A 27,774-nucleotide genomic window follows, 5' to 3' on the forward strand; every position below is an offset into this window, starting at 1 on the left:
GAGAGAGAGAGAGAGAGAGAGAGAGAGAGAGAGAGAGAGAGAGAGAGAAAGTAAATATTATGACAAATAGTTATCAGCAAAGAAATGAATAAACCAAATAACTTATTCAGAAATATAAGAATAACCTTCACATACCTGGATGAAGATGTGATCAAGAAATTAATAACATTGATGAAAAGACCAAGACTACAATATGCAGTAATATTATGGTCACCAAGACTGAAGAAAGAAAGTAGAAAATTGGAAAGGATACAGAGACCAGCAACAAAAATAACAACAAGACTAAGCAATCTCCTATATGAAGATATATTGAGGTAAGTGGTATTGGTAACGGTGGAAAAAGTAACCAGAGAGGAGATTTAATAGCTATGTACAGAATCCAAGAGGGAATGGAGATGATTGATAGAGAAGATTTAGCGATAAGAAAAGTGATAGAAGAGGACATAATAAGAAACTAAAAAGGAGTACATCCAGAAGACATTTCAGGAAACATGGTATCCCATATAGAAGTATAACAGCTTGGAAAGGATTTGATGAGATTGTGTATGCAAAAAATTCTAGACAAAGTTGGATGCAAAAAGCAACAGATTTGCCAATTAGTAAACTTACATGCGGCAGTCACTGTATGAAACATATGTATATCCCTACTGATTATTCTTATATATAAATCTACCTATCTAATCTTCTTTAGAATCTCCTTCAGATGTGGCATTAACAACCTTACTGAGTATATTTCAGTTATCTTTTAGTCTGCTTAGTTCCCTTACTAGTCTAACTTTATCAAACTTGAACCTACTACATGACACCTAATAGTGTCACAGTTTTCATTTCTTGAATATCCTGTCCTGTTCTAATTAAGGAATTCAAATCAATATAATCTTTTCCCTTTACATGGAAAAATTTTTAAAAACAATAAATAAATAAAAAAATAAATTAAATTCAATACAGTGGACCCTCAGTCCTTGAGCACAATGCATTCCATTAGGCTGTTCCAGGACTAAATTAGTCGAGATCTGAAACTGTTTTCCCCAAAGGAAATGTGTAAATAATTTTAATCTGTTCCAACACCTCAGCTTCTTACCTAAGTAAATAAAAATTGAACTAAAATTGCATTTATTCATCTTGTGGTGGTGAGTTTTATAGCACACATAAATGGTGGTGAGGGAATTACTGGTACATAGTTACATATAGGGTGATGTAGGTAAACACCGACCAAATGCTCTCACCATCAACATAATGCCAATCTTCAGTGAACAACATGCAAGCAACAGATTCCCCCGCATTGGGGGAACACTGACTGAAGTCCCAAAAAATTTTGAAGTGCAAAATATGACATTTATTTTCTGAATTGAGGATTTATGCATATACCATAGGTGAGCCATGTTGTGTTATTTGTTTTGATCACAGTTTGCATTCTCTCAGGTACAAAATGGAATTTTATGCAGGCTTTTCAACTAATAGGTTGGTGTTTGCCTACATCACCCTACATATAGACCACAACAAACCTTGCGGTCCCAACCAGTTTGGACTCCAGTGATGGAGTCTTTGATTAGACACTAAAAAGATTGTTTGGCAAGATCGGTTGCTTTGATAACATCTTTGTTTTTAATTATGGTACTGATGATCAACTTAACCATGGTGACTATGCCTGACCAAAACAGAGACATGCAACCGATACTTCTTGAGCTCTGTTGGCCAGTCAAAGTTCAATTTTTGGTTGACCTCTGGTGACATTATTTAAAGATTTTTTTTTATTGGAGACTGAATTGTACTAGGCCTGAGGAGTTTGAAGTCTGGAGGGTTACTACATATAAATAAATAAACAAAAACATAAAATAAAATCTGAGGATAATATATAGTACATTTGTTTATAAAACATTTTCATAGTAAAAATATAGCTGGTCTACTTCTTTGGCTTATGTAAAAGTTTTTGCTTTAGTCAGATTCATATTACTTCTTGGTCTTCAGCTAGAAGGTGTTGTTCCTCCTCCTCCTCTACTGGAAGTTGCACAATTTGGGTTCTGTAAGAAGTTTTTATTATGAGATTATATAGTAAATTACATAAAACAACAACAAAGAGTAACATGCTTTGAAGATGTAATTAGGAATCTCTCTTCATTTATACTTTTATATTTACTTGATCCTATAATTAGGAAGCACTCTCTTTAAAGTGGTATTATATTTTATTTTCAATTTTAATGTTCTATGTAGTATTTCATTCCTTCATCTACATACTGTACTTCTTTTTCATATCAAAACAACTTCAAACATTTGAGTTTCTGCATAGTCATTCAGCATGTGTATATATGTATGATAAAAAACACAGTTGCTATAACTACACAATATACTGAATAACAGACCTTCCTAAGTTGAGTGCCTCTTCTATAGTGTCAGGTAGTTCAGTTTTATGTGTCTCAGGCATCACCAAGATCAAAGTTACTGCCACTAGAGACAACCCTCCAAACAAGAGCAAGGGTAGTGGTCCATATACAAGTTCCTGAAATTACATGTCATGAAGAAAAATATATGGCCAAATTCTAAACATTTACAAGTGGCACTTTCTGGAGAATGCTCCAACAGCAATTAGAAATAATGGTCACTAAAATGTATCAAGATGATTTCTGAGAATACGAGTTAGGTTGAAGTATAAATCATTAAAAAAAATTGTTGGACCATATGAGAGAGAGAGAGAGAGAGAGAGAGAGAGAGAGAGAGAGAGAGAGAGAGAGAGAGAGAGAGAGAGAGAGAGAGAAAATACTAAATGTTTAGAATAAAATGTTTTAAAGAATTTCTTAATGTACATCAAAATATAAAGTCTGATCTTCTAGCATGTACTTACCAGCTGTTTGGAAAAAGGTGCAAGCATACTTCCTATGCGGGAAAAGGTGGAACACATGCCCAATATTGTGCTGCGGACACTAGTAGGGCACATCTCCGGAGTGAACACATAGATTATTCCAAAGCTAGAAGTGATGAAACATTTGCCCATAAGTGTCAAAACCAGCAAATAATCGGTGTTGTACTCTGTGAAAGAGAGAGAGAGAGAGAGAGAGAGAGAGAGAGAGAGAGAGAGAGAGAGAGAGAGAGAGAGAGAGAGAGAGAGAGAGAGAGAGAGAGAGAGGAAAAAAGTTACTACTACAACTAAATGGTATATAATGGGTATCATAATTCTACAATATTATTGTTATAGACAGTATCAGTACTGTAACCAATGAGCCACTGCAGAAATCCTGAGAAAAAAAAAAAGACAGCAATAGGCCTGTCTATCCCAGAAAGGGTATGTTAATATTTTTAGTACACTGTCTGGTACAGCAAATAAGGTGTGTGCTGTAAGCAGTTGCAGCAGGGGCAGATCTAGGATTCTGGGTGATCTGGGGCTTAGCCCTGAGGGTGCAGACTGATTTTTTTTTTTTTTCCTGCCATGCACACAGAAATTATAATTTTTTTTGCTTCAACTTACCACCAATTCAAAGGGGACAAAAAATATGGAGAAGATTTCAGAATTCAGATCCTTTAATGATGTATGTATGTGTGTGTGTTTCTCTTTTAACACCTTATGTGCTTTAAAGGCCCTGGGGTTCTCAGAATGATACATCAACAATGGTTTGACTTTACAGTTACTACTAGCGTTAGCGCACAGGGCCAAGTCACAGATACGCACACCACGTTCATATTTTGCAATTATCTTGTGTTCTCTTTTAAGTTTCTTCTTTTCAGCCTTCTTATTTTTACTTTTGGAACCCATGATCATGAGGTCTTGAGTTCATAAAAACTTAAGAAAAAATACACACTGCTGAGGAGCACAGACACATACATGCACAAAGGATGAACAATAATACACAACGCGAACTGAATGTTCGGGTGGATGCAGGTAGCTGAGTAATCACTGCGCCACCTACTGATGGCTATTCGTATCTTAAAAATATCTTTGTATTTTGAGCCGTAAATTATATGAAATTTTCATCGTATATATAAAAAATCATATGTTGGAGCGTTCGTATATCGAAGTATTACTGTATATTAATTTCTGGCATCTTTGTACTGCCATCTGTTATAGTAATTTCTCTGCTTTATAAGTTTCTTCCATGCTTTATCTTTTGCCTTTTTTGCTTGTATACATCTAGCATTGTACTAAGCATGTATTTGTTTCTGAACTCTATAAACAGGTACAAACTTTTTTACTTCTTCATTATATTTCTGTAAGAATATATCATATTTCCCTTGTACTTTCTTTCTGTATATAATATTACTCCACTCAATATCAGCAAAATAGATCCTTAACTTTTCAAAATCCGCTCTTGCATAATTTAATCTCTCCTTTATAGTCCTCTCTGTAACTTATCTCTTCTTCCTCCAGAATTTGCATCTCTAATGTCATGTGATCACTTCTCCCTATTGGACTAAGTTGTTGTATGATTGGAGGGGGTCTGGTTTCTTTGTGAAAACTGGGTTAAGCAATGATGGTTCTTCTTCCCCCCTGTACTTTGTTGACTTCTCCATCCACTGGTGTGTGTGTGTGTGTGTGTGTGTATTTACCTAGTTGTAGTTTTACAGGGCCTGGGCTAAATTTATGCTCGTGTGGACCCGTCTCCATATCTACACTTATCCAATCTTACTTTAAAAGTATGCACACTCGTTGCAGACAGTACTTCTTCATTTAAACTGTTCCACGTCTCAATACATCTTTGTGGGAAACTATATTTTTTAACATCTCTCAGACATCTTCCTTTTCTCAGCTTTTTACTATGCGATCTTGTGCTTCGGATGTTATATTCTTCTCTCAGGATCAGTTTCTCATTATCCACTTGGTCCATTCCGTTGATCAATTTAAAAACTTGTATCAGGTCTCCTCTCTCCCTTCTTTGTTCCAGGGTTGGTAGATCCATAGCCTTTAGTCTCTCCTCATATGTCATCCTTCAAATTCTGGAACCATTCTTGTAGCCATTTTTGTAGTCTCTCCAATTTCCTTATGTGTTTCTTTTATGAGGGGTCCACACTACTCCTGCATATTCCAATCTGGGTCTTATTATAGTACTTATCAATTTCTTCATCATTTCTTTGTCCATGTAGTGAAATGCTACTCCAATATTCCTTAGCAAATTATATGTTTCTCTAAAAATTCTATCAATATGGCTTACTGGTTGATTGTTTTCTTCCATTGTCACTCCTAAGTCCTTTTCCTTTTTACTTTCTCCAGTTCTACTCCATCTCCCATCTTATAGATTCCCACAGGTCGTCTTTCACTCTTTCCCATTTCCATGACATGGCTTTTGTTCACATTGAATTCCATTTCCCACTTTTACTCCATTCCCAGATCTTATTTAGGTCTTCTTGCAGTATTTCACAATCCTCTTTTGCTTTATAACTCTGCACAGTTTCGTATCATCTGCAAACAGATTTATGTAGCTGTTCACTCCTTCTGGCATGTCGTTAATATAAATGAGGAAAAGTATTGGTGCCAATACTGACCCTGTGGCACTCCGCTTTCTACTGCTCTCCACTTGGACTTCATATCTTTAACTACCGTCCTTATTTCTCTCCCTCAAATAATTTTCTATCCATCTCAATGTGCTTCCTTTTAAGCCACCCTTCTCCTCTAACTTCCATAGTAATCTTGCATGTGGCACTTTGTCAAACGCCTTTTTTAAATCCAAATAAATACAGTCAACCCATCCTCTCTCTCTTGTACTCTATCAACTATTCTAGAATAGAAACTCAATAAATTAGTTACACAAGACTGTCTTTTCTAAAACCAAATTGGCTATTTGATATTAATTTGTTGTCTTCAAGGAACTCGATCCATTGTTTCTTTATTATTCTTTCACACATCTTGCATATTACACTAGTTAGTGATACCGGTCTGTAATTTAAAGGTTCTTCCTTCCTTCCACTCTTATATATGGGAACCACCTCAGCTCTTTTCCATTCTACTGGTACTGTTCCATTTTCTATTGAGCATTTTATGATGTTGTATATAGGACTTGCTAGTTCTTCCCTACATTCTTTCAGTATTCTGCCTGAGACTTCATCTGGTCCCATTGCCTTGTCTTCATCCAGTTCCTTCATTAACTCTTTTATTTCAAGCTTGGTTACTTTAATCTCTTTCATATAGACTGTCTCTATTACCCTGTGGCCTTTCAAATTTGGATTCCTTAGTAAAGACCTCCTGGAATTTATTATTTAATAGTTCTGCCATACTTTTTGGGTCTTCCACCATCCAGTTCTCTCCTTTTAACCTTTCTATTGTTTCTCTTTGTCTAATTTTTCCATTTATGAATCTATAGAACAATTTTGGTTGCTCCTTACATTTTTCGACAATGTCCTTTTCAAAGTTCTTTTCCTCTTCCTTCCTCACCTTAGCATATTCATTTCTCGCTGCCTTAAAGTTTTCCTTATTTGTTGGATTTCTATTTCTCCTCCACCTTTTCCATGCTCCATCTCTTTTCTCCTTTACCCTAGCACACCTTGCGTTAAACCAATCTTTCTTTCCTTCTTCTTTAGGTCTATATTTCAGGACATATTCCCTGACTCCTGTTTTATATATTTCCAAAAATAAGTTATACTTCTCTTGCATCGTCTCTGAGTTTTCCATCTCCTCCCAGTTTACGTTTTTTAAAATAGTTCCTGAGATTCTCAATATCAGCCTTTCTGTAGTTTAATCGGTCTCCTTTGTTTGAATCGTTTCTATCTTCCTTTCCCTCTTCTAAATCTATTTCTAATATTACATGGTCACTCTTTCCCAATGGGCACTTATATCTTATATCATCATTCATTTGTATACCCCTTGTAAAAACTAGGTCCAATCTCGTGGGCTCGTCGTTTCCTCTGAATCTTGTGCATTCCTTTACTCTCTGGTCCATCATATTGTCTATCATTAGATTCAAGAATCTTTCTCCCCAGGCTTCTTCCTCCATACCACTTTCATAATTTTCCCAGTCCACTTCTTTACAGTTGAAATCTCCTACTAATATAACTTTTTTCCTTTCTTTAACGATTCTCGTTAGACTCCTTATTGTGTCATCTATCATGTCTTTATATTCTTGATTGGTCCATGAATTTGTTTTTGGTGGCACATATGTTACAATAATTGTTAAATCTTTTTTATTAATATGCATCTTAACATACAATACTTCTGCTTTTCCTTCCCCACATTCCACTTTGTTTATCACTATCTCCTTCCTTAACATTATCATGACTCCTCCTCCTCCTTTACCTTTTCTGTCTCTTCTCCATACATTATACCTATTATCCAAGACTATTTTGATTTCCTCATTTAGTTTTGTTTCAGCCAGGCATACAATATCTGGATTTTCTTTCTTTATGTAATCTCTTAATTCTAGTTTACTTGATAAAACCTCATCTATGTTCGTATACATCATTTTTAGTCTCTTGCCTTTATAATTTTTAGTTAAATTTGTTGTTGTTGTGTGTGTATGTGTGTGTGTGTGTGTGTGTGTGTGTGTGTGTGTGTGTGTGTGTGTGTGTGTGTGTGTGTGTGTGTGTGTGTTGGGAGGACACTTGGGGAGAAGAGGATTTACAACTTTAATCAAAGGTAAGAAAATAATTATGTTCCTTATAATTAGGTATATTTTAGATGTTGTTATGTTTTGTTAAGATTTGGTACGTTTTCTTCCTGTGATCTGGTATGATCAGCAAAATCAGTCTGGCAACCCTGCAGGCAGGCTACATAGATTGTTTTCCCATGCATGCTGCCTCTCTCTGGTAAACTCCAGTACTGCACATTACACTCAGACTACTCTTTTCCTTAGATCCCAGATCAGATCTGGGGCTCTTGGGAAAACATTCAGGGCTTGAGCCCAAGTAGCCGCCCCCTAGATCCGCCCTTGAGTTGCAGCATAATCTTGGCTACTTTGAGTTCATTTATATTTTTAGTGAACTTTATCTTAACTGTACTTATAATACCCGTACATTGAATTAGATTGCCTTTTAAAAGACAATTTGATGGTTCATATCTCTTTTGGAAGAGCTTTGTGCTACCCTTGCCAGCTTTCAGAGGCTTCCTTTGTCACTTTGTGGGAAGGATAACATAGCTATAAAGAAAATGATGGTGCCACCTTGCCCTTGAAGTAGGGATATTCTATTTGGGATAGGCCTTGATGAAAATCAATATGAATGTAATAAAAAAGAGAAGGTTGGATACACAAATTTTGAAAAGAGAAAGATAGAGATTAAATAAATACAGGACTCATATGAAAGCTGCTGGAATAATTATATTGACAACATGAATAGGAATTAGAATGAAATAAGGTAGGGATTGGAATGAGCAGTGTAATCTTATATGAATGTGAAAAGTACATGTAGAAATTTTTTTTAAAGTGTGCATCCTTTATATCCTCCAACTTTATTTTATTTTACTTTTCTTTATGTAAGAGGGAAACGTGTTATGGGCAACAAAATATTGCAAAAAACAAAAAAATCCCACTTAAACTGCAAGTTCCCTAAAAGATTAGAAAGGAATTAGCCAGAAAACAGGGACAAATGTCTTGAAAACTCTCTCTTAAAAGATGTCAAGTCATAGGAAGATGGAAATACAGAAGCAGGCAGAGAGTTCCAGAGTTTACCAAAGAAAGGTATGAATGAGAATACTGGTTAGAGAGTTGGATAGAATAGGGATGAGATGAAGAAGAAAGCCTCGTGCAGCGAGGCTGCAGGAGGAGAGGAGGCATGCAGTTAACATGAAAATAGCGATAAAAGATAGAAAGAGATGCAACATTTCGGCGGTGAGAAAGAGGTTGAAGACAGTCAGTCAGTGGAGGAGGGTTGATGAGACAAAAAGCTTTTGATTCCACCCTTTCTAATAAAACTGTGAGAGTGGAATCCCCTAAACATGCAAAGAATACTCCATACAAGGACGGATAAGGCCCTTGTACAGAGTTAGCAGTTGGAGGGTCGAGAAAAACTGGCAATGACGTCGCAGAACACCTAACATCATTGAGGTTGTTTTAACAAGAGATGAGATGTGAAGTTTCCAGTTAAGATTATGAGTAAAGGACAGACCAAGGATATTCAGTGTGGAAGAGGGAGATATGATACTTAAAAAATACATACAAGTTTTTACAGACTAGGCTACCCGTCAAGTTCCTATCTTGGAAGGAAACCAGTAAAGATACTTGCATTTCTGCCAATAAGACTCAAACATTTTCATAGGAATAGTTGCTGAAAATATTGGTTGTGATGAAAGTAGTATCAAATGAATGATGACCTGCCATCAAACATTACTCCATTCAGAAATCTCTTGACCAAGGAATATATTCATGAGAAAGGATGAGTTATATTGAGTATTTGAAGTCAAAGTAGTATATACATGCCCCTATATCTTTTGCTCGTCTTTTTTTTTTTTTATATAGCCTATAGCACCTGTAGGTATACTTGAAGAGTATGGGATGCGCACTGGTATCTGGTATTTTGATTTGTATTACCAGTAATATCGGTATCAGAATGGGACAATGGCAGCGGCAGGGAGAGAGAAGCCAGAACTTTGTTTACAATCATGTGTGCGGCAGTTCGATTACCAGGTACAGACATACCCAGCATAACGAATGAGTTAGGTTCCAAAAAAGTTTTTGTTATGTGAAAATTCGCAAATTGTAAAAAAAAAAAAAAAAAAAAAAAAATCCGAACGCGTTGAATTTGGACACGGCAGTGAATGGTGGTGGTGGTGATTCGGCAGCGTTTTCAAACTCAGCCAAAATTTCTCCAATAAAAATTTGGTTATAGTGGGGTTTGGTGTTCATGTGATTTAAGGGTAATGAAACAAAACATTCATTGTGGCGAAAATTCGTTGTGTAAATGTTCGTTATGTGGGGTTTTCCTCTATTTTCACCACTGATAAGTCTTTAGTGTCAATGTAAGTTTATAAATGAAAGACTATGGATAAGAGAATGTTATTCTGATAGCTGCGGCAGCACAACTGGTGGAGGAGAGGAGGGAGAGGCCAGGATGCCTTTGTTTACAACCATGTGTGTGGACGTTCGACTATCAGGTATTTTTTCGAGTGTTAAATCGAACTTTTGCATTAGAGTATTGAAAAGTTTATCTATTAAGATATTTGAGTATTGAATCTCCTCTGTACAGTAATACTCCGCTTAACGAACGTTCGTCTAACCTACTATATAAAGTTAGACCAAAAAGTCCACAATAACGTACAACCACATCCGTTTTAGCGAATTTTCTGGGTTTGAATTTGCCGGGTGAGGGACCAAACGCGGTAGCTTCGCTGTCATTGGTTGGCTCTTCGCCTCTGTCTCTACCGCTCCTGGAGCTGGATCCAAGATTCTTTAACGTCAGAGCAACCTCCTGCAGCGAAATGGCATCCATGAACGCTTGGAGGGACCGTGACAAGGTTGCTGGGAACACCACCTCTGGAGGTGGTGTTACTGTCTTATATATGCATTTATGTTCACAAAATAATAACATTTCTATTAGCTTTTTACAAACCTTGCCCCCAAGAAAGGATTGTTTTGTAATGCATAATGTGAAATCTTACATGGAATACCAAAAAATAAAGCAGAGATGAGATCAGCCACAGACGAAGCGGGAGACTCGCGGTCACTCGGCCGCTTCTTCTTCTTCTTGTGACCCTTTTAGTTTGGCGTGTTGTCTTTCCCCATGATATTTGTTTCCATTCCTCTATTGCCTGCTATAATGGATATCATATCTTAGTATTTATATATGCTCATGCCATAAGGATAACCTCGACTCCGTGGCAGTGAGTGATAGTGAATTACTAATGAAATACCGTGTATATGAATACTAAGATATGATATCCATTATAGCAGGCAACAGAGGAGTGGAAACAAATATCATGGGGAAAGACAACACGCCTTAATTTTCATGTACCTTACTTACATTTTAAGATGGATACATTGAAGGATGTCATACCCTTTATTTACCCTAACTGTTTCTTTGTTACAGTGGATTTTAAGGATGCTTATTACTCCATTTATGTTAGGCCTGAGGACAGGAAATGGCTACAGTTTATGTGGAAGGGCCGTTATTACAGATTTACTTGCCTCCCGCAGGGATTATCTTCTGCCCCTAGCATTTTTACAAAGTTAATGAAACCTGTCTTTTCCCACCCGCGATCCCTTGGGATGGTAGTGTTATGTTATTTGGATGACTGTCTTTTCATTGCTTCATCAGTAGAGATTTTACAGGTTCAGATCAGCTATGCCTTGCATTTCTGGGTCTCACTGTCAATGTGCGGAAGTCGGTTCTGGAGCTTACAAAGAAGGTTACGTTCCTTGGTGTGGTGTTGGACTCTGTCGCCATGACTACCATCTTAACATCTTGTAGGAAGGAGCGCATTAAGGAACAAGGCTTGCTGCTACTTAAGGGTAATGTCACTTTACGGGACTTATCATCTTTTATTGGTTTGACAGTGGCCTCTGCACCTGCAGTAGAGTTAGCTCCTCTCCGTTACAGGTACCTGGAGTTGATTCAAGACCAGGATCTCGCCCGATCCTGTGGTGATTTTGACAAGTTTATTACTTTGGATTGTCATGCCCAACATTTGGTCGCTTGGTGGGTGGCCAATATAGACTTTCAGGAGAAGTCTCTCCTCTCTTCTTCCCCAGATTGTGAGTTGTTTACAGATGCCTGTCTGACTGGTTGGGGCGCTTCAATGGGACATGTCATAATTGGAGGTCACTGGGCCCAGAAGGAGCTGGATCATATAAACATCCTAGAGTTGAAGGCCATTCTGTTGGGCTTGCAGTCCCATGTAGGGATATGTCTGGCTCCCATATTCGGCTCCATTCTGACAACACTACTGCAGTTACTTGTATGGATCGTTGTGGGAGTACAAGACCTAATCTTCATGCCCTTACAGTGCTGATTTATGAGTGGGCTGTATCTAGGAATATTACCATGTCAGCACAGCATATACAGGGTTTGTACAATGTGACAGCTGATGTGGAGTCCAGAGTTAGTAGGATGGATGGTGAGTGGATGTTACAACCCAATATTTTTAACAGAATTTGTCAGCTTTTTTATACTCCAGTTATCGATCTTTTGCCACTCACTTAAATGCTCAATTGCCTGCCTATGTCTCCTGGAAGCCAGACCCATCTGCTATGTGCACTAATGACTTCACCTTGGATTGGGATGGTAAGAGCTTATATGCATTTCCACCTTTCAGCATTGTCTCCAGAGTTCTCCGGAAACTACAGGACGACAAAGCGACAGCTCTGATGATTCTTCCACTCTGGCCGACACAAGTGTGGTTTCCAATGGCCCTTCAGTTGATGGCAGCCGATCCAGTTTTGGTTCCACACTGTCCTCTGTTTCTCCCTCAACAACCAACTCTAACACACCCTCGAGCTCGGAGGTTGGTTTTGACAGCGATGGTGCTCTCCAGGCAGCATTCATGCGTCGTGGTCTTTCGCAGGAGGTTGCCCAGTTTTTCCTTCGTTCCTGGAGAACTAGTCCTAGGGCACAATATGGGCCGCATATCAGCAGCTGGTTGTTGTTTTGCCTCCGAAGGGAAACTGATCCGTTTCAGCCACATGTGAGTATCCTGTTGGATCACCTTTTGTTACAATATCAATGCAGCACAGGTCGGAGATACAGTATACAATCCGTTCAACCATCTCTGCTATTGGTAATATTGATGGTCATCCTGCAGGACAACATCCGTTAGTCTCTTGGTTTATGAAGGCACAGGGAGGGTTTGCTGTAGGTCAAAGCAGATGACGCGGCAATCTCCGTCATCATTAGCTGCTAATTCCTTTAAGATATATTGCCCTTTTCATGCCATATCTTTGTGAGCCTCATACTCTTCCTGTATTCTGGCCTTATCTTCTTCTGTGGCGCTAATCAGCTGTGCATTGTATTGGTCACACCGGGAGCAGGTGTCTGTTCTAGGAGGCGTGGAACCAAGTCGAAATTTTGTGTTGAAAACTTTGATATAGTAGCTTTCCCTCACAACTTGTTCTCCTGGGTACTCCAAATCCATCCATTCAGTGTATAGCCTGTACATTTTCGTCCTGTTTAGGCTACTCTCAAGGTACCGCATGTGAGGAGACTTAGCTTGTGTGTAGTGGCTAGTTATACTTGGGAAGCTGTGTATGTGTTGCATAGCTCTCTCAAGCTGTGCATCACTAATGATATTAACAGGAGTGTGTTTGCCATGTTTGTATTCCCTTGGAGAACCTGTGGTTGTGACAGCTTTCAAGGCTGTTCTAACATGGGTTTCACTTACAGCCAAAATGCCAAGGAAACCCTTTTTGCAAACGGTGTAGGTTTGGTCAGCGTATGCAAGTGTGTACTCTAGGGTGCAACTCCTCCGTCTAGCTTCGTTGGGTTCTTACACAGGGCGGCGACACTTGACAGGCTTTTTACACACGTGCCTCTGTATTTAGGCATTCTGTAGTGCAAAATTACCTATGGCCCAAAATTCCCTGTGCAACACTGTGGCTATGGGCAACGTAATTTTATCATAGTAGCCATCAGCACAGGGAGGCCCCATTACTCGCGCCTGTACTTGGCGGCCAGTAGACCTGCTCACGTATGCTTCTCCCATATTCCTTCGTCTTTTAGCTAAGTTTTTCTTCCACTCTACAGGATTATGCACCCTTTTTCATCCTCTAGAGAGTTCTGGCTGCTCAGGGGAATGTTGTTGTCTGCCAAAAGGATGAAAGCTTCGTATTAGCATAAAAAAAAAAAAAGAGCGCAGATGTCATTCAGTGGTGGAGAGCGTCTGTGTGTTTGAGGTGTGCGGGAGGCAGGCTGCTGTCACGTGACACGCAGCACGGACTATGATTGGCTTGCTGGCTGCTAGGCTGGAGTTACTTCACTATGGCACCAGCCGCTCATCCACTTGCTTCGAGAGTGACACAAGGATCTACAGATAACTGCATTTGGGAGGATTTTTGACCCTATTATGTTGTCCATTCTGACTTCTACTCTGCTTCCCGCCAGAGTAGGAAGGTGGGGAAAGACAATGAAATAAAAATTAATATTTCGGCCAGAGTGTCGCTTACGTTACTCTGGCTCTAGATGCCTCATATAAGAGGCTAAAGGCAGGAGATGAAGCTTTAAGGCCACTATACTATGAATTAGTAAGATCAGTTAAGAGGGTAACGAGGAAAGCTAAAAGTGAATATGAGTTGAGGGCAGCCAGCCAAGCAAAGATGAACCCTAATGGATTTTTTTAATTATATAAGACTATAAGGGCCAAAATACCTAACTACCCTTGTTATGTCTAAACACATTGTTGTACACGCACACGCACACACACACACACGCACACACACCCACTCCCTTTCGCATTAACAGGTAAAGGAAATTACCTGCCCCTTTTACACTATTACAGTTATTGTCTTTTTTCGAAACAGTAGTTCGAAGCTCGAGTTTGGTTTAGGGGGTCAGTCATGTTGTCGCCTCCTTCCTCCTTGTCAGTACCTTCTTCCTACAGGTCTATACGAGTCAACGTCTGCCACCACTCCTGATAGTCTGGCAGAGAGCGCCCAGCCTTCACCTGAAGAAGACCTTGAGTGTCTATCACTCCCTCTCTCGGCCCGAGCGAGTTGCATGGATTGGGCAGCCAGCATTCTCGCCTCAAGCCTTCCTTCACCCCACCCACACCCCCGGTCTAGGGTGTATTCTAGCGCTCCTGCTGACGAACTTCGTGTGGGACAGGTACCTTCCTTCCATCAACTGTACATGTTCCACGGCAACCTCTTCGAGGGTCACTCTACATGTCAAGACAACCTAGGGAGGCAAAACCTGAGGTTCCTGGCCGAGTGGGTGTGGCTGTTCCTGCTACCTTTTGTTTTTGTGGTGTATTTGTGTTGTCTTAATAATTTATATTCAACTTTCAAGTGTGTTTTATAATTCCTTAGATCTTGGATTGAGTAGAATCTCCCCAGTTATCTAGTCTAAAGTGATTGCTGACATGCTCCTCCTTTAGCTAGATATAGAACCTCCAACCTGGCACTGACAAAGACGAAAAGCAGAGAAGAAATAGGTCCCGTAAGGACAACAAATGGTGAAATGGCTAGTTCTGCGGAAGAGATTAGTAGAATTATGAAAGAGTATTTTTTAACTGTCTTCACCCAAGAGAACACACAGGAAATCCCAGATAGCGAAGAGATATTTAGGGCAGAGGATAGTGAAAAGCTGACAGATATCCTTATAACTAAGGCGATGGTAGAACAGGAGATAGATAAACTAAAGAAATTCAAGTCACTGGGACCTGATGAAGTATATCCAAGGCTTCTAAAGGAATGCAAGGATGTTGTAAGCGAGCCTTTAGTGGCACTTTTTAGGATGTCACTCGAGTCAGGTGAGGTACCGATAATGTGGAGAGAAGCTAATGTGGTTCCCATATTTAAGAAGGGAGATAAAACCCTTACGTCTAATTACAGGCCTGTCAGCTTAACTTCAGTTGTGGGTAAACTAATGGAATCAATAATAGCGAAAAACATTAGGGAACACCTAAACAAACACGGCTTGATAAATCACATACAACATGGAATTACAAAGGGGAAGTCGTGTCTTACCAACTTGTTGAGCTTTTATAGTAAGGTTTATGAGGCAGCAGATAAAGGTGATAGTTATGACATTCTATACTTAGATTTCAGTAAAGCCTTTGACAAAGTACCTCACCAGAGGCTCTTAAAAAAGGTTAAAGCACACGGTATAGAGGGTAGAATATTAGGCTGGATTAAAGCGTGGTTAGACGACAGGCAACAAAGGGTAGTAATTAATGGTTTGAATTCCGAGTGGGGAAAAGTAGTTAGTGGGGTGCCACAGGGCTTAGTTTTAGGGCCATTATTATTTCTAATATATATCAACGACTTGGATAGTGGAATTAATAGTGATATCAGTAAATTTGCGGACGACACAAAGATAGGTAGATTAATTAGGTCCGACTCGGATGCCAAGGCTTTGCAGGGTGATTTGGATAGGATGAAAGAATGGACATATAGATGGCTAATGTAGTTCAATATTAACAAGTGCAGGGTGCTGAGCGTGGGTAGAGATAATCCAAGCAATAGGTACACAATAGATAACGTGGCACTAGGAAGTTCCAAGTATGAGAAAGATCTAAGAGTCATAGTTAGCTCTGATATTGGTACAAGGAAGCAATGTATCGAGGCCAGAAATAAGGCGAATAGAGTATTGGGTTTCATCTTTAGAAGTGTTAAAAGCAGGAGTCCCGAAGTAATACTAAAATTATACTTGGCGCTGGTCAGGCCACATCTTGACTATGCGGTACAATTCTGGTCCCCACATTACAGGAAGGACATAGCTCTATTGGAGTCAGTGCGAAGTAGGATGACTAAAAGGATACAGGGAATGAAGGATATACCCTATGAAGAGAGACTGAAAAAAACTTAGTCTGCATTCCTTAGAGAGACGTAGGTTAAGAGGAGACTTGATAGAAGTATTTAAGTGGTATAAGGGTTTTAACAAAGGGGACATGAATGTAGTTCTTAGGATCAGTAGCAGGGACAAAACCAGAAATAATGGGTTTAAGCTTGAAAAATTCAGGTTTAGAAAAGAAATGGGAAGGAACTGGTTTTCAAACAGAGTGGTTGATGAGTGGAACAGTCTCAGTGGGCATGTAGTCAGGGCTGAGTCAATAGGGAGCTTTAAAAGAAGGTTAGATAAATTCATTGAAGGGGAAGATAGATGGAATTAGGTAAATTAAGCACACTGAGACTGCCTCGTATAAGCCTGGCGGCCTCTTGCAGCTTCCCTCCTTTTTCATGTTCTTATGTTCTTATTTTATAGTAGAGTGTAACAAGTACAGAAAGCAAAGAAAAGCTCTGGACACTCAGGTAGCAAATATCATAGGTAGGGAAGAATGGGAGTAGAGAAAAGAGGGGGGAGACAGAGGGATCAGAACAGTACTAGGACTGACAGGAAACAAAGTCATTGATTATAGATTAGTGAGCCACATGAAAATATTTTTAGTTGAGAGCTGGTCAATAAGGAACCAACTTTGCAGATGGTGAAAGGAGAGAGACCTAGGAAGCGATTCCAAGCAGCACAGGTCCAAAGAAGAAGAAGAAGAAGAAGAAGAAGAAGAAGAAGAAGAAGAAGAAGAAGAAGTGGTGCATGGTCACTTAACCTCTTCAATACGGTGACGCCTATGTAGGTGTCATGAAGCCCCAGTAGCATATACAGTGACGCCTACGTAGGCGTCATATTTCTTTTCTGAGCTTTCTTCAGTTCAGTTGTCCCGTATAGTGTGTTGGATTCCAACTACACACGCCGTATGCTGTCCTTGAAATCCTAGTGCTCCTCCCACCATCCTTGTCTCCACCAATCACTAAAGATAAGCTACATGCGTCCTGCCTTGTGTCTAAAATTACCCAATGACATAGACTGTTCCCATCTCTCTCTCTCTCTCTCTCTCCCCCCATCTCCCTTCCCTCCCTCCCCCCTCTCCCTCTCGAAAGATAAGTTACATGCGTCCCGCTTTGTAACATTCGTGAAAACACACACACACACACACACACACACAAATACAAAAACAACAAATTTTCTAATTTCTCTCTCTCCTCCTTCGTTTCCTCTCCTTCCCTCCTCCCCTCTTCCTCTTGAAAGTTAAGCTACATGCGTCCCGCTTGTGTCTAAAATATTAGCAAATGTCACACTCTCTCTCTCTCTCTTTTTCTCCTAAGAGAGAAGCGTCCACTTTCCTCTTCGAAGGCGATATAGTGACTAAAAAATAGCAGCAATAATACACAAAGACGACAAGTATGACAAACACTCTCTCTCTCTCTCTTTTTCTCCGAAGAGAGAAGCGTCCACTTTCCTCTTCGAAGGCGATATAGTGACTAAAAAATAGCAGCATAATACACAAAGACGACAAGTATGACAAGCTTGCATGAGTTTCCCGCACTTGGACGCATGGCACTACCACCCGTATATCATACAGGTGGGCTTTTTTAACATCCGGCGCGAAGGGGTTAACAAATTCTTCCTGACTAGTGTCATTCTATGTAAATTATCAGTAAGTATGACCTATTATGTATATATATATATATATATATATATATATATATATATATATATATATATATATATATATATATATATATACAGTAAGGTCTCGGTTTATGTCAGAGTTACGTTCCTGAAACATGACGTAAATCGATTTTGTACGTAACTCGAGTTTCCGTACATTTCAAAGCATATTATGGAGTTTTCAACCAATCATTGTTTCTGGTCATTCAAGTAAGTTAAAGGTTATATTGTTATATTATTTACAAGTATGTAGGAATATGAAACACAAGCTTGTTTTTGTTGTTGATTAGGGCCACGAATGCGAAGGACTGCAGGTTGCAGAAAGGGGTGGACGCCTGAGGCCGCCAGAAGGGTGGGCAGGTCGAATGTTGTGACGCCCAGGGTGGACAGCTGGGAGCGTAGTGCAGTGGGGTGGGAGTAGAAGTGTGGGCAGCGGGGCAGGAAATGCAATAGGAAAGGGCAATAGGGATCAGCAGACAGGCGCAGACGGTGCAAGTCAGCTGCGAGTGTCATGTGGCCCAGGTGAAGGCTCCGGAGTTGTTATTGTTGTGATGGGTTGCGAGCCCTCAAGGTCATCAACCTCGCCGTTGTCATGGTAACGGGCTTCCCATTTTCTTCTTCCCTCCCTCACACACAGCTGCTGCCTCCCTTCTCATGTCTTTTAATTATGTCCTCTTTTTTCTTGTAGCGTAATGGTTTTCCTTTTCTTAGCATCACTGCTGTCACTAAAAAGTTTTCTCTTTGGTGCCATTGAGCAAGATACTAAGAACTTGAGTCAGTAAACGCAGAAGTAGGATAACACTCTTGCCAGGGGCGACGGTGTGGTGGAAGTGAGGCAGGGTGTTATTGTATTCAAGCGTGAGGCGGGCGGTGTGGAGGGCAACCACCAACAATAACAATAAATCCCGCACTTTACGATTTATAAATTTTCAATTTTTCTAATCTTAAATTGCCTTATAGTGGACTGACGTAACTACGAGTTTGACATAACTCGAGACCGCTGTAACCCGGGACTTTACTGTATATATATATATATATATATATATATATATATATATATATATATATATATATATATATATATATATATATTGGTACCTGGAAAGAAAGAGTTGTTTTGTGGTATAGCACTATCACTTTGTTTATACAGACTTTGTTTACATATGTGAAGATGTCTGGGGTTTGATTTTAGAGCCTCTGTTGCCACCAAGCACTGTCTCAATACCAAACTTTGGCTTCATAAGATCTTATGAGTCATCAAATATTGTAGTTTTACTATAATTCATAATGTTTATATTCAATACCTTTGTGGATACAGCAAGTACAGTACAAATATATAGAAAAATACCAACAAGACAAGATAAGTCTGCAAACAAAGTTTTAAATTTAAGCATTTATTTTTCCTACATTAAGCCTCACCTTGAGAAAAACCTGCTCCAGAGCATAAAATTCCTGCAAAAGTCATAGAGAGAGCCAATGAGGTTTTACGGCCCATATAATTCATGCCAAGCCATGCTAGTGTGTAACCTGAAATGAAAAATCACAAATTCAGTAATGCAAATGACTTATTTTATAATGTAGGCAACTCTTAATTTGTTATATAGTATAAGATTTCAGATCTACTACGGTGATTTCTTACAGTTGGCGTGCATAGCTTTGGCATCAGTTAGGTTAGCCAAGACTAAGCTCATCTGCACAGTCAGTGCATGGGCCATCTACATATTCATCTTCCCTTAATGACTGGTTAAGTGCTATTTTCTGAAATAGTAATACTCAACTCAGATACTGCTTCAGGATGTTGATTACATACCTGCTGGTTTACACACGTAATATTACATGAAATAATAAAAGGTGTATATCACAAATGATTATTATTTATCATTCATCTATATCAATTAAGATTTCACTCCTACAATTTCCTACAGTATGCTCGGAATAAAATAGGTGATATGAGTTAGATTTCATTTGAATTGCTTTTATAGCAAATTCTTGTATAACAAAACACATAACTTATGGCAAAGAAGAGGTTAAGTTTCATGACTCCTGTCAAAGATAAATTTTCAAGCTAAAATGTACAATACCAAATGCAAAAATATTTCTGTATTACAGAGCTGTCGATAAAGCAACCTGAAGAGAAAACAGCATAAAGAAAACATTTCATATCAACTGAAAATATCAAGTGTTCATAACACTCACCAATGCATAACTTATGTGTCAGGGAGTGTAATTCACTCAACACTTTTGCACACTCTAACAATTTCTACCTTCTTTAAGGTGTTATTGGTATTCTACATTGTTCAACCTTATTGCAAGAACTTGCACTGGAACTCATTGGCCACTTGGGAGGCATAACTTAAAAAAGCAACATCAGCTTCAAACATAGAATTACAAGCCTATAAAAATATATATTAAAATATTGAAATGGAAAAAGAGTAATGTTTTATATAAATATTAAGGTATAAATAAACCTATCAAAATACCTGGAAACTCCATCAAAGCAGAAAAGATAAAATCGATAAATGGCCCAAAGTCTTCTTTGCCATTGCTGAATGATGTAGCATTAAGAGACAATCCATAGTATACAAGTGTTGTTGCTGTCCTGAGGAGAATACAAAAGTTAATATTAAGCAATACTTCCCTGCTGATCACATATTAAAAAAAAAAAAAAAAAAAAAAAAAAAAAAAAAACTCACTAAACCAACCAAATCAAAACTACAAGAAACTCAAAGATTGAGGTACTCTTCATAGTTAACCTTCAAACTAAGTTGATGAAAAAATAAATATACAAAAAAATAAAGAAAATACTTTACAGACACAAAATATGAAAAATAAAATAAAATAAAGACAGTTATCACCATCACCAACAGAATAAATACAAAGTGGACTCTCGTTTCTTGAACACAATGCATTCTAGAAGGCTGTTTCAGGACCAAATTGGCTGACATCCAAAATGATTTTCTACATAGGAAATAATGTAAATAACTTTAATCTAATTAAAAGACCTCAGATTCTTACCCAAGTAAATAATAACTGAATTAAAATTTATATTATTATTTGGTGGCAAGTTTTATAGCAAACATAGATGGTGGTGAGAGAGAGTTACAAAATTATATAGACATACAGGGCTCAACAGACCTTGCAGTCCCAACTAGTTTTGATTCCAGTCTTGGAGTTTTTGATTAACACTAAAAAAGATCCTTTACCAGCATTGGTTATTTTTGATAGAATCTTTATTTTAACTATGGTACTAATGGTCAACTTAGCCACACGGTGTGTTCCACGGAACATTATCCTGTTACATCTATCCCCCATCTTTCACTTCGGATAGTCGATCAGAAATAAAAAATGGCCAGCCACAGGAGATTGGTTGCCCTCTTAACCTCTTGACTCCAGAGAACAGAAAATGGTTCCTGGTGCCATATCCAGGCTGGGTGGGGGTGGGGAGATACCTGACTCAGAGGCAGCTGTCTCTTTCTCTCTCCACTAAGGAAATAATGATGATGGTAATGAGTGGCAGCTCCTAGCTATACTTAGTGGGGGTGCTGTTTAAAAACAAAATTAGCCCTTGCTTTAATATTTTGTACGAAAGAAAACACAAAGGTATACAAAATTTTATTTAGAAACTTGATAGTATCCTAAAAAATAAAATCAGACATTTTTTAATTACTATAATCTAAACTGTCACGGTTCAATCTTGATTTATTCATTTAAAGATCGAAGATCTTCTTGTTGTAATTTGTGTGAAGATTTTCTCTTTGCTACAGTTTTCTAAGAACAAGAAACTCAGAGTAAAAAATAAATACTACCTTCCACCAGTGCACCAAGTTTGGCACTGCGGGAAACACAGTGTTCCCTCTCCCTCACAGCCCCGTAAGTACGCTCTCATGTAAACATGCGTAAAACAGCCAAACTCCAAACCGGGGGAACTGCGATGTGTGCAATTTCATACAAAATTATATATATATATATATATATATATATATATATATATATATATATATATATATATATATATATATATATATATATATATATATATATATATATATATATATATATATATATATATATATATATATATATATATATATATATATATATATATATATATATATATATATATATATATATATATATATATATATATATATATATATATATATATATATATACAGGCAACCCCCATTTAACGAAGGTTCACACAACGAAATTTCGCTACAACGAAGGTTTAATTTCACTACCATCTGCTCGTTTAAGGAACACCAAACTCACTTTAACGAAGTTTTATCCAGGTAATTTTTTTTTTTCCAAATTTGAAAGCCCCACCATATCACACAAGCTGACAGGCTTTTGAATACACCAGGAACTGCTGGTACTAAGGCCTGCCTCAGGAAAAATCCTGGGACACTTATAGAATAAAGATCAAGATCAAGATCAAGCCTATCGTGGACAACAAGTGCAACACTCACTCCCCAGTCAAAACATAACAGCCTCAGCAGCAGCTTGTCTTCCCTAGCTCAACTTACCACTAAAATGCTGTGCAATTGGCCTAGTGTTTGTAAGGAGACCAGGAAGTCTCTTACTCTCCAAATGAAGCTAGATATTATTCACAGACACGAGAGAGGCCAGAAAACTATAGCAGTGCTGGCCATCATCTTGACTCCATATTATACTGTCTCTATTTTCAAGTCAGCAGACTCTATTAAGAAGGCTGGTGAGACCGTATCTTCCTTGCAAGCTAAAAGAACCACTTGAACTTGTGACTCTACAATGGATAAAATGGAAAGCCTTGTGGAAATGTGGTACATAAGTTTTGTATGCAGTACAATGATGCGCACCTTGTTTACATTCCACAGGTTGCCGGTTAGTGTCTTTCCCGTTTCACTCTTCCTCCCTTCATAAAGTTAAGATCATCAACATTATAAAGTTATATACATACATACATTAGTGTACATTATAATGACTTAAATTAAACTACCTATATGTTTAACTTCATAATTTTTACTTTCATTAAAACTTTTACTGTACTATGATGCACTCTCGCTTTGCTTACTCTCAATGGAAGTTCAAATCAGGGGTTAAACTTGTTATAATCGGTTCGTTTAACGAAGTTTTGCTTAACGAAGTATTTTTTAGGAACGTAACCCCTTCGTTAAACAGGGGTTGCCTGTATATATATATATATATATATATATATATATATATATATATATATATATATATATATATATATATATATATATATATATATATATATATATATATATATATATATATATATATATATATATATATATATATATATATATATATATATATATATATATATATATATATATATATATATATATATATATATATATATATATATATATATATATACCCTCGGCTATCGCGCCCAATTGGGGCCGAAATAGCCGCGCCATAACCAAAAACGCGATAGCCGAATTGATCTTGGCGGGAAGGCGGTTTAGGCCAATGAGTGCTTAGATATACCATGATGTCATGGTGGGGCACGCGATAGCAGACATCTGAGGTCGTGATAATGAAATTTTAGCAGCTTTTCATGGGTGCGCGATAGCAATTAAACGCGATAGCCGAAGTCGCGATAGCCGAGGTTTGACTGTATATATGTGTGTATATATATATATATATATATATATATATATATATATATATATATATATATATATATATATAGAGAGAGAGAGAGAGAGAGAGAGAGAGAGAGAGAGAGAGAGAGAGAGAGAGAGAGAGAGAGAGCATTGCTCGCCACCATGGCTTGACTCCATCTAGTGTCTCTACTATTTTCAAGTCAGCAGACTCTATTAAGAAGGCTGGTGAGACCGTATCTTCCTTGCAAGTTAAAAGAACCACCTGAACTCGTGACTCTGCAATGAATAAAATGGAAAGCCTTGTGGAAATGTGGTACATAAGTTTTGTATGTGGTACAATGATGCGCCCTTTGTTTATATTCCACAGGTTGCCAGCTAGTGTCTTTCCCGCTCCACTCTCCCTCCTTTCATAAATTTAAGATCATCAACATTATAAAGTTATGTTCATACATACATTAGTGTACATTATAATGACTTAATCTTAAATTAAACTGCTTAAATGTTTAACTTCATAATTTTTACTATGATGCACTCTTGCTTTGTTTACTGTCAATGGAAGTTCAAGTCAGGGGTTAAACTTGTTATAATTGTCCACTTAATGAAAATTCGCTTAACAAACAATTTTTTAGGAAAATAACCCATTATATATATATATATATATATATATATATATATATATATATATATATATATATATATATATATATATACACACACACAGTAAGTCCTCGTTATACAGTAGTTCTTTATCCGGTAAATTCACAGTTACGGTATTTGGAAATTACAACCCTCGATTTGATATATGGTAAGAAAAATTCAAAGATACGGCATCCACTCATGTCATCCGAAAGGGCCCAGTGTGGGGGAGCAGGGGTGATGACGTCATCCATGCCACACCTCCCCACCACTCACAGTACTGACTTTAACTTGACCACCCTTGGAGCATCTTATCTCTTCCCCTCCCCTTTTTTTTAACTGCATTACATATTACCTACATGCATTACTAATTAAATGAATAAATGGAATATTAAAGGGTCTATTGTAAGCACAAATATGTTCATGATAATTATGGCAAACATTTAAAGCCTACTACCAGCAGCAAACCATGCAGCAACTGATAAAGGGCACAGATGGGCCTAGCAAGCCCACTCTCAGTGAATGGTGGAAGTCGAATAACATCAAGCATGCCTTAGATAACATCAAGTCATCTTGGGACGAAGTGAAGACGTCTACCATGAACGTGGCATGGAATACAGTATGGCCAGAATACGCGCATGACTTCCCAGGCTTTGTTGAAGATGACATTAGTGTAATCAGAAATGATATAGTAAATTTGTGCCATAGGCCTGGTTTTGATGAAGTTGATGATGTTCAAGATCTCAAATGATAAACTTACAGAGCTAGACAAGGTATCACAGGAGGCAGAAAAGGAGGGAGACCTGTGCATGGCCTGGACATCAAAACTCTTAGACAATGTCTCAGTGGTATCGAAAAAGCTCTGGAAACCCAGAAGGCATGTGACCCAAATCCTGCCAGGAGTAGCAAAGTGGCTCATGAAGTAGAGAAAAGTGTCAGGATTTATCAAGAAATCTATGACGAAAAAACAAGAAAAAACAAACAGTTCTCCATCTACTCGTTCTTCAAGCCAGTCAGACATGCCGTCCCTGTCACACCTGCCGACCCTGCTACAGCTGGCCCTTCCATATCTGCTGCCGATGGTTCTACAGCTGGCCCTTCCTCAATATTCTCTTTCTTCAAACCACTGAAACGTGCCAACCCTGCTACAGCTGCCCCTTCCACATCTGCTTCCGACGGTGAAGAAGACGACGTCTTATCCTTGTCTGCTCACTCAGCGGAAGATGAGCAAGGGCTGAAATCCCTACTGTCCATTAGCCTCAGGAAGGACATCACCTGATAGAATACATGGTGATTGAAAGGTAAATAAAAACATTTTCTGTTTATTTCTTTTGCGCAGTACTTTATATATATATATATATTTTTTTAATGGTTATTTTCATGTATTTTCATTTCTGTAGGGGTGACTTTTGACGTGCTGGAACGCATTCCCTATTATTGCATGTTATAATGGGTTCAGTATAAGGTAAATTTGATTTGCGGTAAGGTTTTCAGGAACACATATGTATCGTATAACGAGGACTTACTGTATATATATATATATATATATATATATATATATATATATATATATATATATATATATATATATATATAGGCAACCCCCGCTTAATGAAGGGGTTACGTTCCTAAAAACACTTCGTTGCGAAACTTCGTTTAACCGATTATAATAAGTTTAACCCCTGATTTGAACTTCCATTGAGAGTAAGCAAAGCGAGAGTGCACCATAGTACAGTAAAAGGTTTAATGAAAGTAAAAATTATGAAGTTAAACATTTAGGTAGATTAATTTAAGTCATTATAATGTACACTAATGTATTTATGTACGTAACTTTATAGTGTTGATGATCTTAACTTTATGAAGAGAAGGAGAGTGAAACGAGAAAGACACTAACCAGCAACCTGTGGAATGTAAACAAAGTGCGCATCATTGTACCGCAAACAAAACTTATGTACCACATTTCCAAAAGGCTTTCCATTTTATCCATTGTAGAGTCATGAGTTCAGGTGGTTCTTTTAGCTTGCAAAGAAGATATGGTCTCGCTAGCCTTCTTAATACAGTCTGCTGACTTGAAAATAGTAGACAGTAGATGGAGTCAAGATGGTGGTGAGCAATGTTATTAGTTTTCTGGCCTCTCTCGTGTCTGTGAATAATATCCAGCTTCACTTCGAGAGTAAGAGACTTCCTGGTCTTCTTAGGAACACTAGGCCACATTGCAGGATGTTTTGGTGGTAAGGTGAGCTAGGGAAGATGAGCTGCTGCTGACGCTGTTATGTTTTGACTGGGGAATGAATGGTGTGCGTGTTGTCCACTACAGGCTTGATCTTGATCTTGATCTTTATTCTACAGGTGTCTCAGGATTTCTCCTGAGGCAGGCCGTAGTACCAGCAGCTCCTGGTGTATTCAAAAGCCTGTCAGCTTGCCTGATACGGTGGGGCTTTCAAATTTGGAAAAAATTATCTGGATAAAACTTCGTTAAAGCGAGTTTGGTGTTCGTTAAACGAGCAGATGGTAGTAAAAGGAAACGTTCGTTGTAGCGAAATTTCGTTGTGTGAACCTTCGTTAAACGGGGGTTGCCTGTATATATATATATATATATATATATATATATATATATATATATATATATATATATATATATATATATATATATATACCGTATTTTACGGCTTACAAGACGCACTTTTTTCCCTAGAAAATACCCTGAAAAATACTAGTGTGGCTTCCAAGATGAATGTTGTATTGTAAGGCAGCATCCAACCTCGACACTTGACTGATAGTGACCTGGATTTGTATGTTGAGTCATTACATTATGATGTTGCTTAAGTACCATTTAATTCAGCCTTTCAAACATATGATGTGAACTCAGTACTTAGGTGTTACAATTATTTCCAATACCATAATTCTTCCTGCAGCCTACTCAGCGTGTGGAGAAAATGGCCCGCTCCCTCATCTCATTGCAACACACGTATGTACATGCACACGAACGCACACACATGCCAGGAGCCTTTATACATTATTAAAAGAACATCCAATTGGCTTACTCATTCAAGCAAGAGTCAAAACTCCACTTGTGAATTATATTCACAATGATAAAGCCTGTGAAGCACGATTACAAAATAAAATAAATACAAATTGCAGCACTGACGTGTTCGGTTTTGGCGATCGGACAAGTGATTCTGTAATGTAAACAACAGGTCCAAAACATGCTGTCGCCCACCACTAAAACTTGAGACTTCTGGCATCTGGCCAAAAAACATCTCCAATAACTTCATTTCTTCATCTTTCCCTCCTTTTTTTCATCCTAATGGAACCACTGCCATCTCTTCTGTCTCTAAAGCTGAACTTTTCTCTCAAACCTTTGCTAACAACTCCACCTTGGATGATTCAGGGCTTGTCCCTCACTCTCCTCCTCCCTATGACTATTTCATGTCTTCAAACAAAATTCTTCATAATGATGTTTTCCATGCCCTCGCTGGCCTAAACCCTCAGAAGACTTATGGACCTGATGGGGTTCCTC

General features: G+C 38.1%; 1 protein-coding gene across 7 annotated transcripts in view; it reads right to left on the bottom strand.

The window, feature by feature from the left end:
- Window positions 1-27,774, bottom strand: part of LOC123516493 (organic cation transporter protein-like) — a 95,421-nt gene that overhangs the window by 756 nt on the left and 66,891 nt on the right. For 5 of the 7 annotated variants that reach the window (XM_045275863.1, XM_045275867.1, XM_045275868.1 and 2 more), the window contains exons 9-13: window positions 20,484-20,602; window positions 19,423-19,530; window positions 2,840-3,024; window positions 2,361-2,497; window positions 1-2,021 (exon numbers count right to left, since the gene is read on the bottom strand). The exon at window positions 1-2,021 is cut by the window's left edge and continues 756 nt beyond it. In XM_045275863.1, the coding sequence (XP_045131798.1) occupies window positions 1,946-2,021; window positions 2,361-2,497; window positions 2,840-3,024; window positions 19,423-19,530; window positions 20,484-20,602 (625 nt within the window). In that variant the 3' untranslated portion in view covers window positions 1-1,945. Of the gene's footprint in view, window positions 2,022-2,360; window positions 2,498-2,839; window positions 3,025-19,422; window positions 19,531-19,642; window positions 19,762-20,483; window positions 20,603-27,774 lie in introns of those variants that run through there. The other 2 variants (XM_045275869.1, XM_045275870.1) reach the window with 2 other exon arrangements.

Source organism: Portunus trituberculatus, chromosome 41, assembly GCF_017591435.1.
Source record: "Portunus trituberculatus isolate SZX2019 chromosome 41, ASM1759143v1, whole genome shotgun sequence".
NCBI classification, from domain to species: Eukaryota; Metazoa; Arthropoda; class Malacostraca; order Decapoda; family Portunidae; genus Portunus; species Portunus trituberculatus.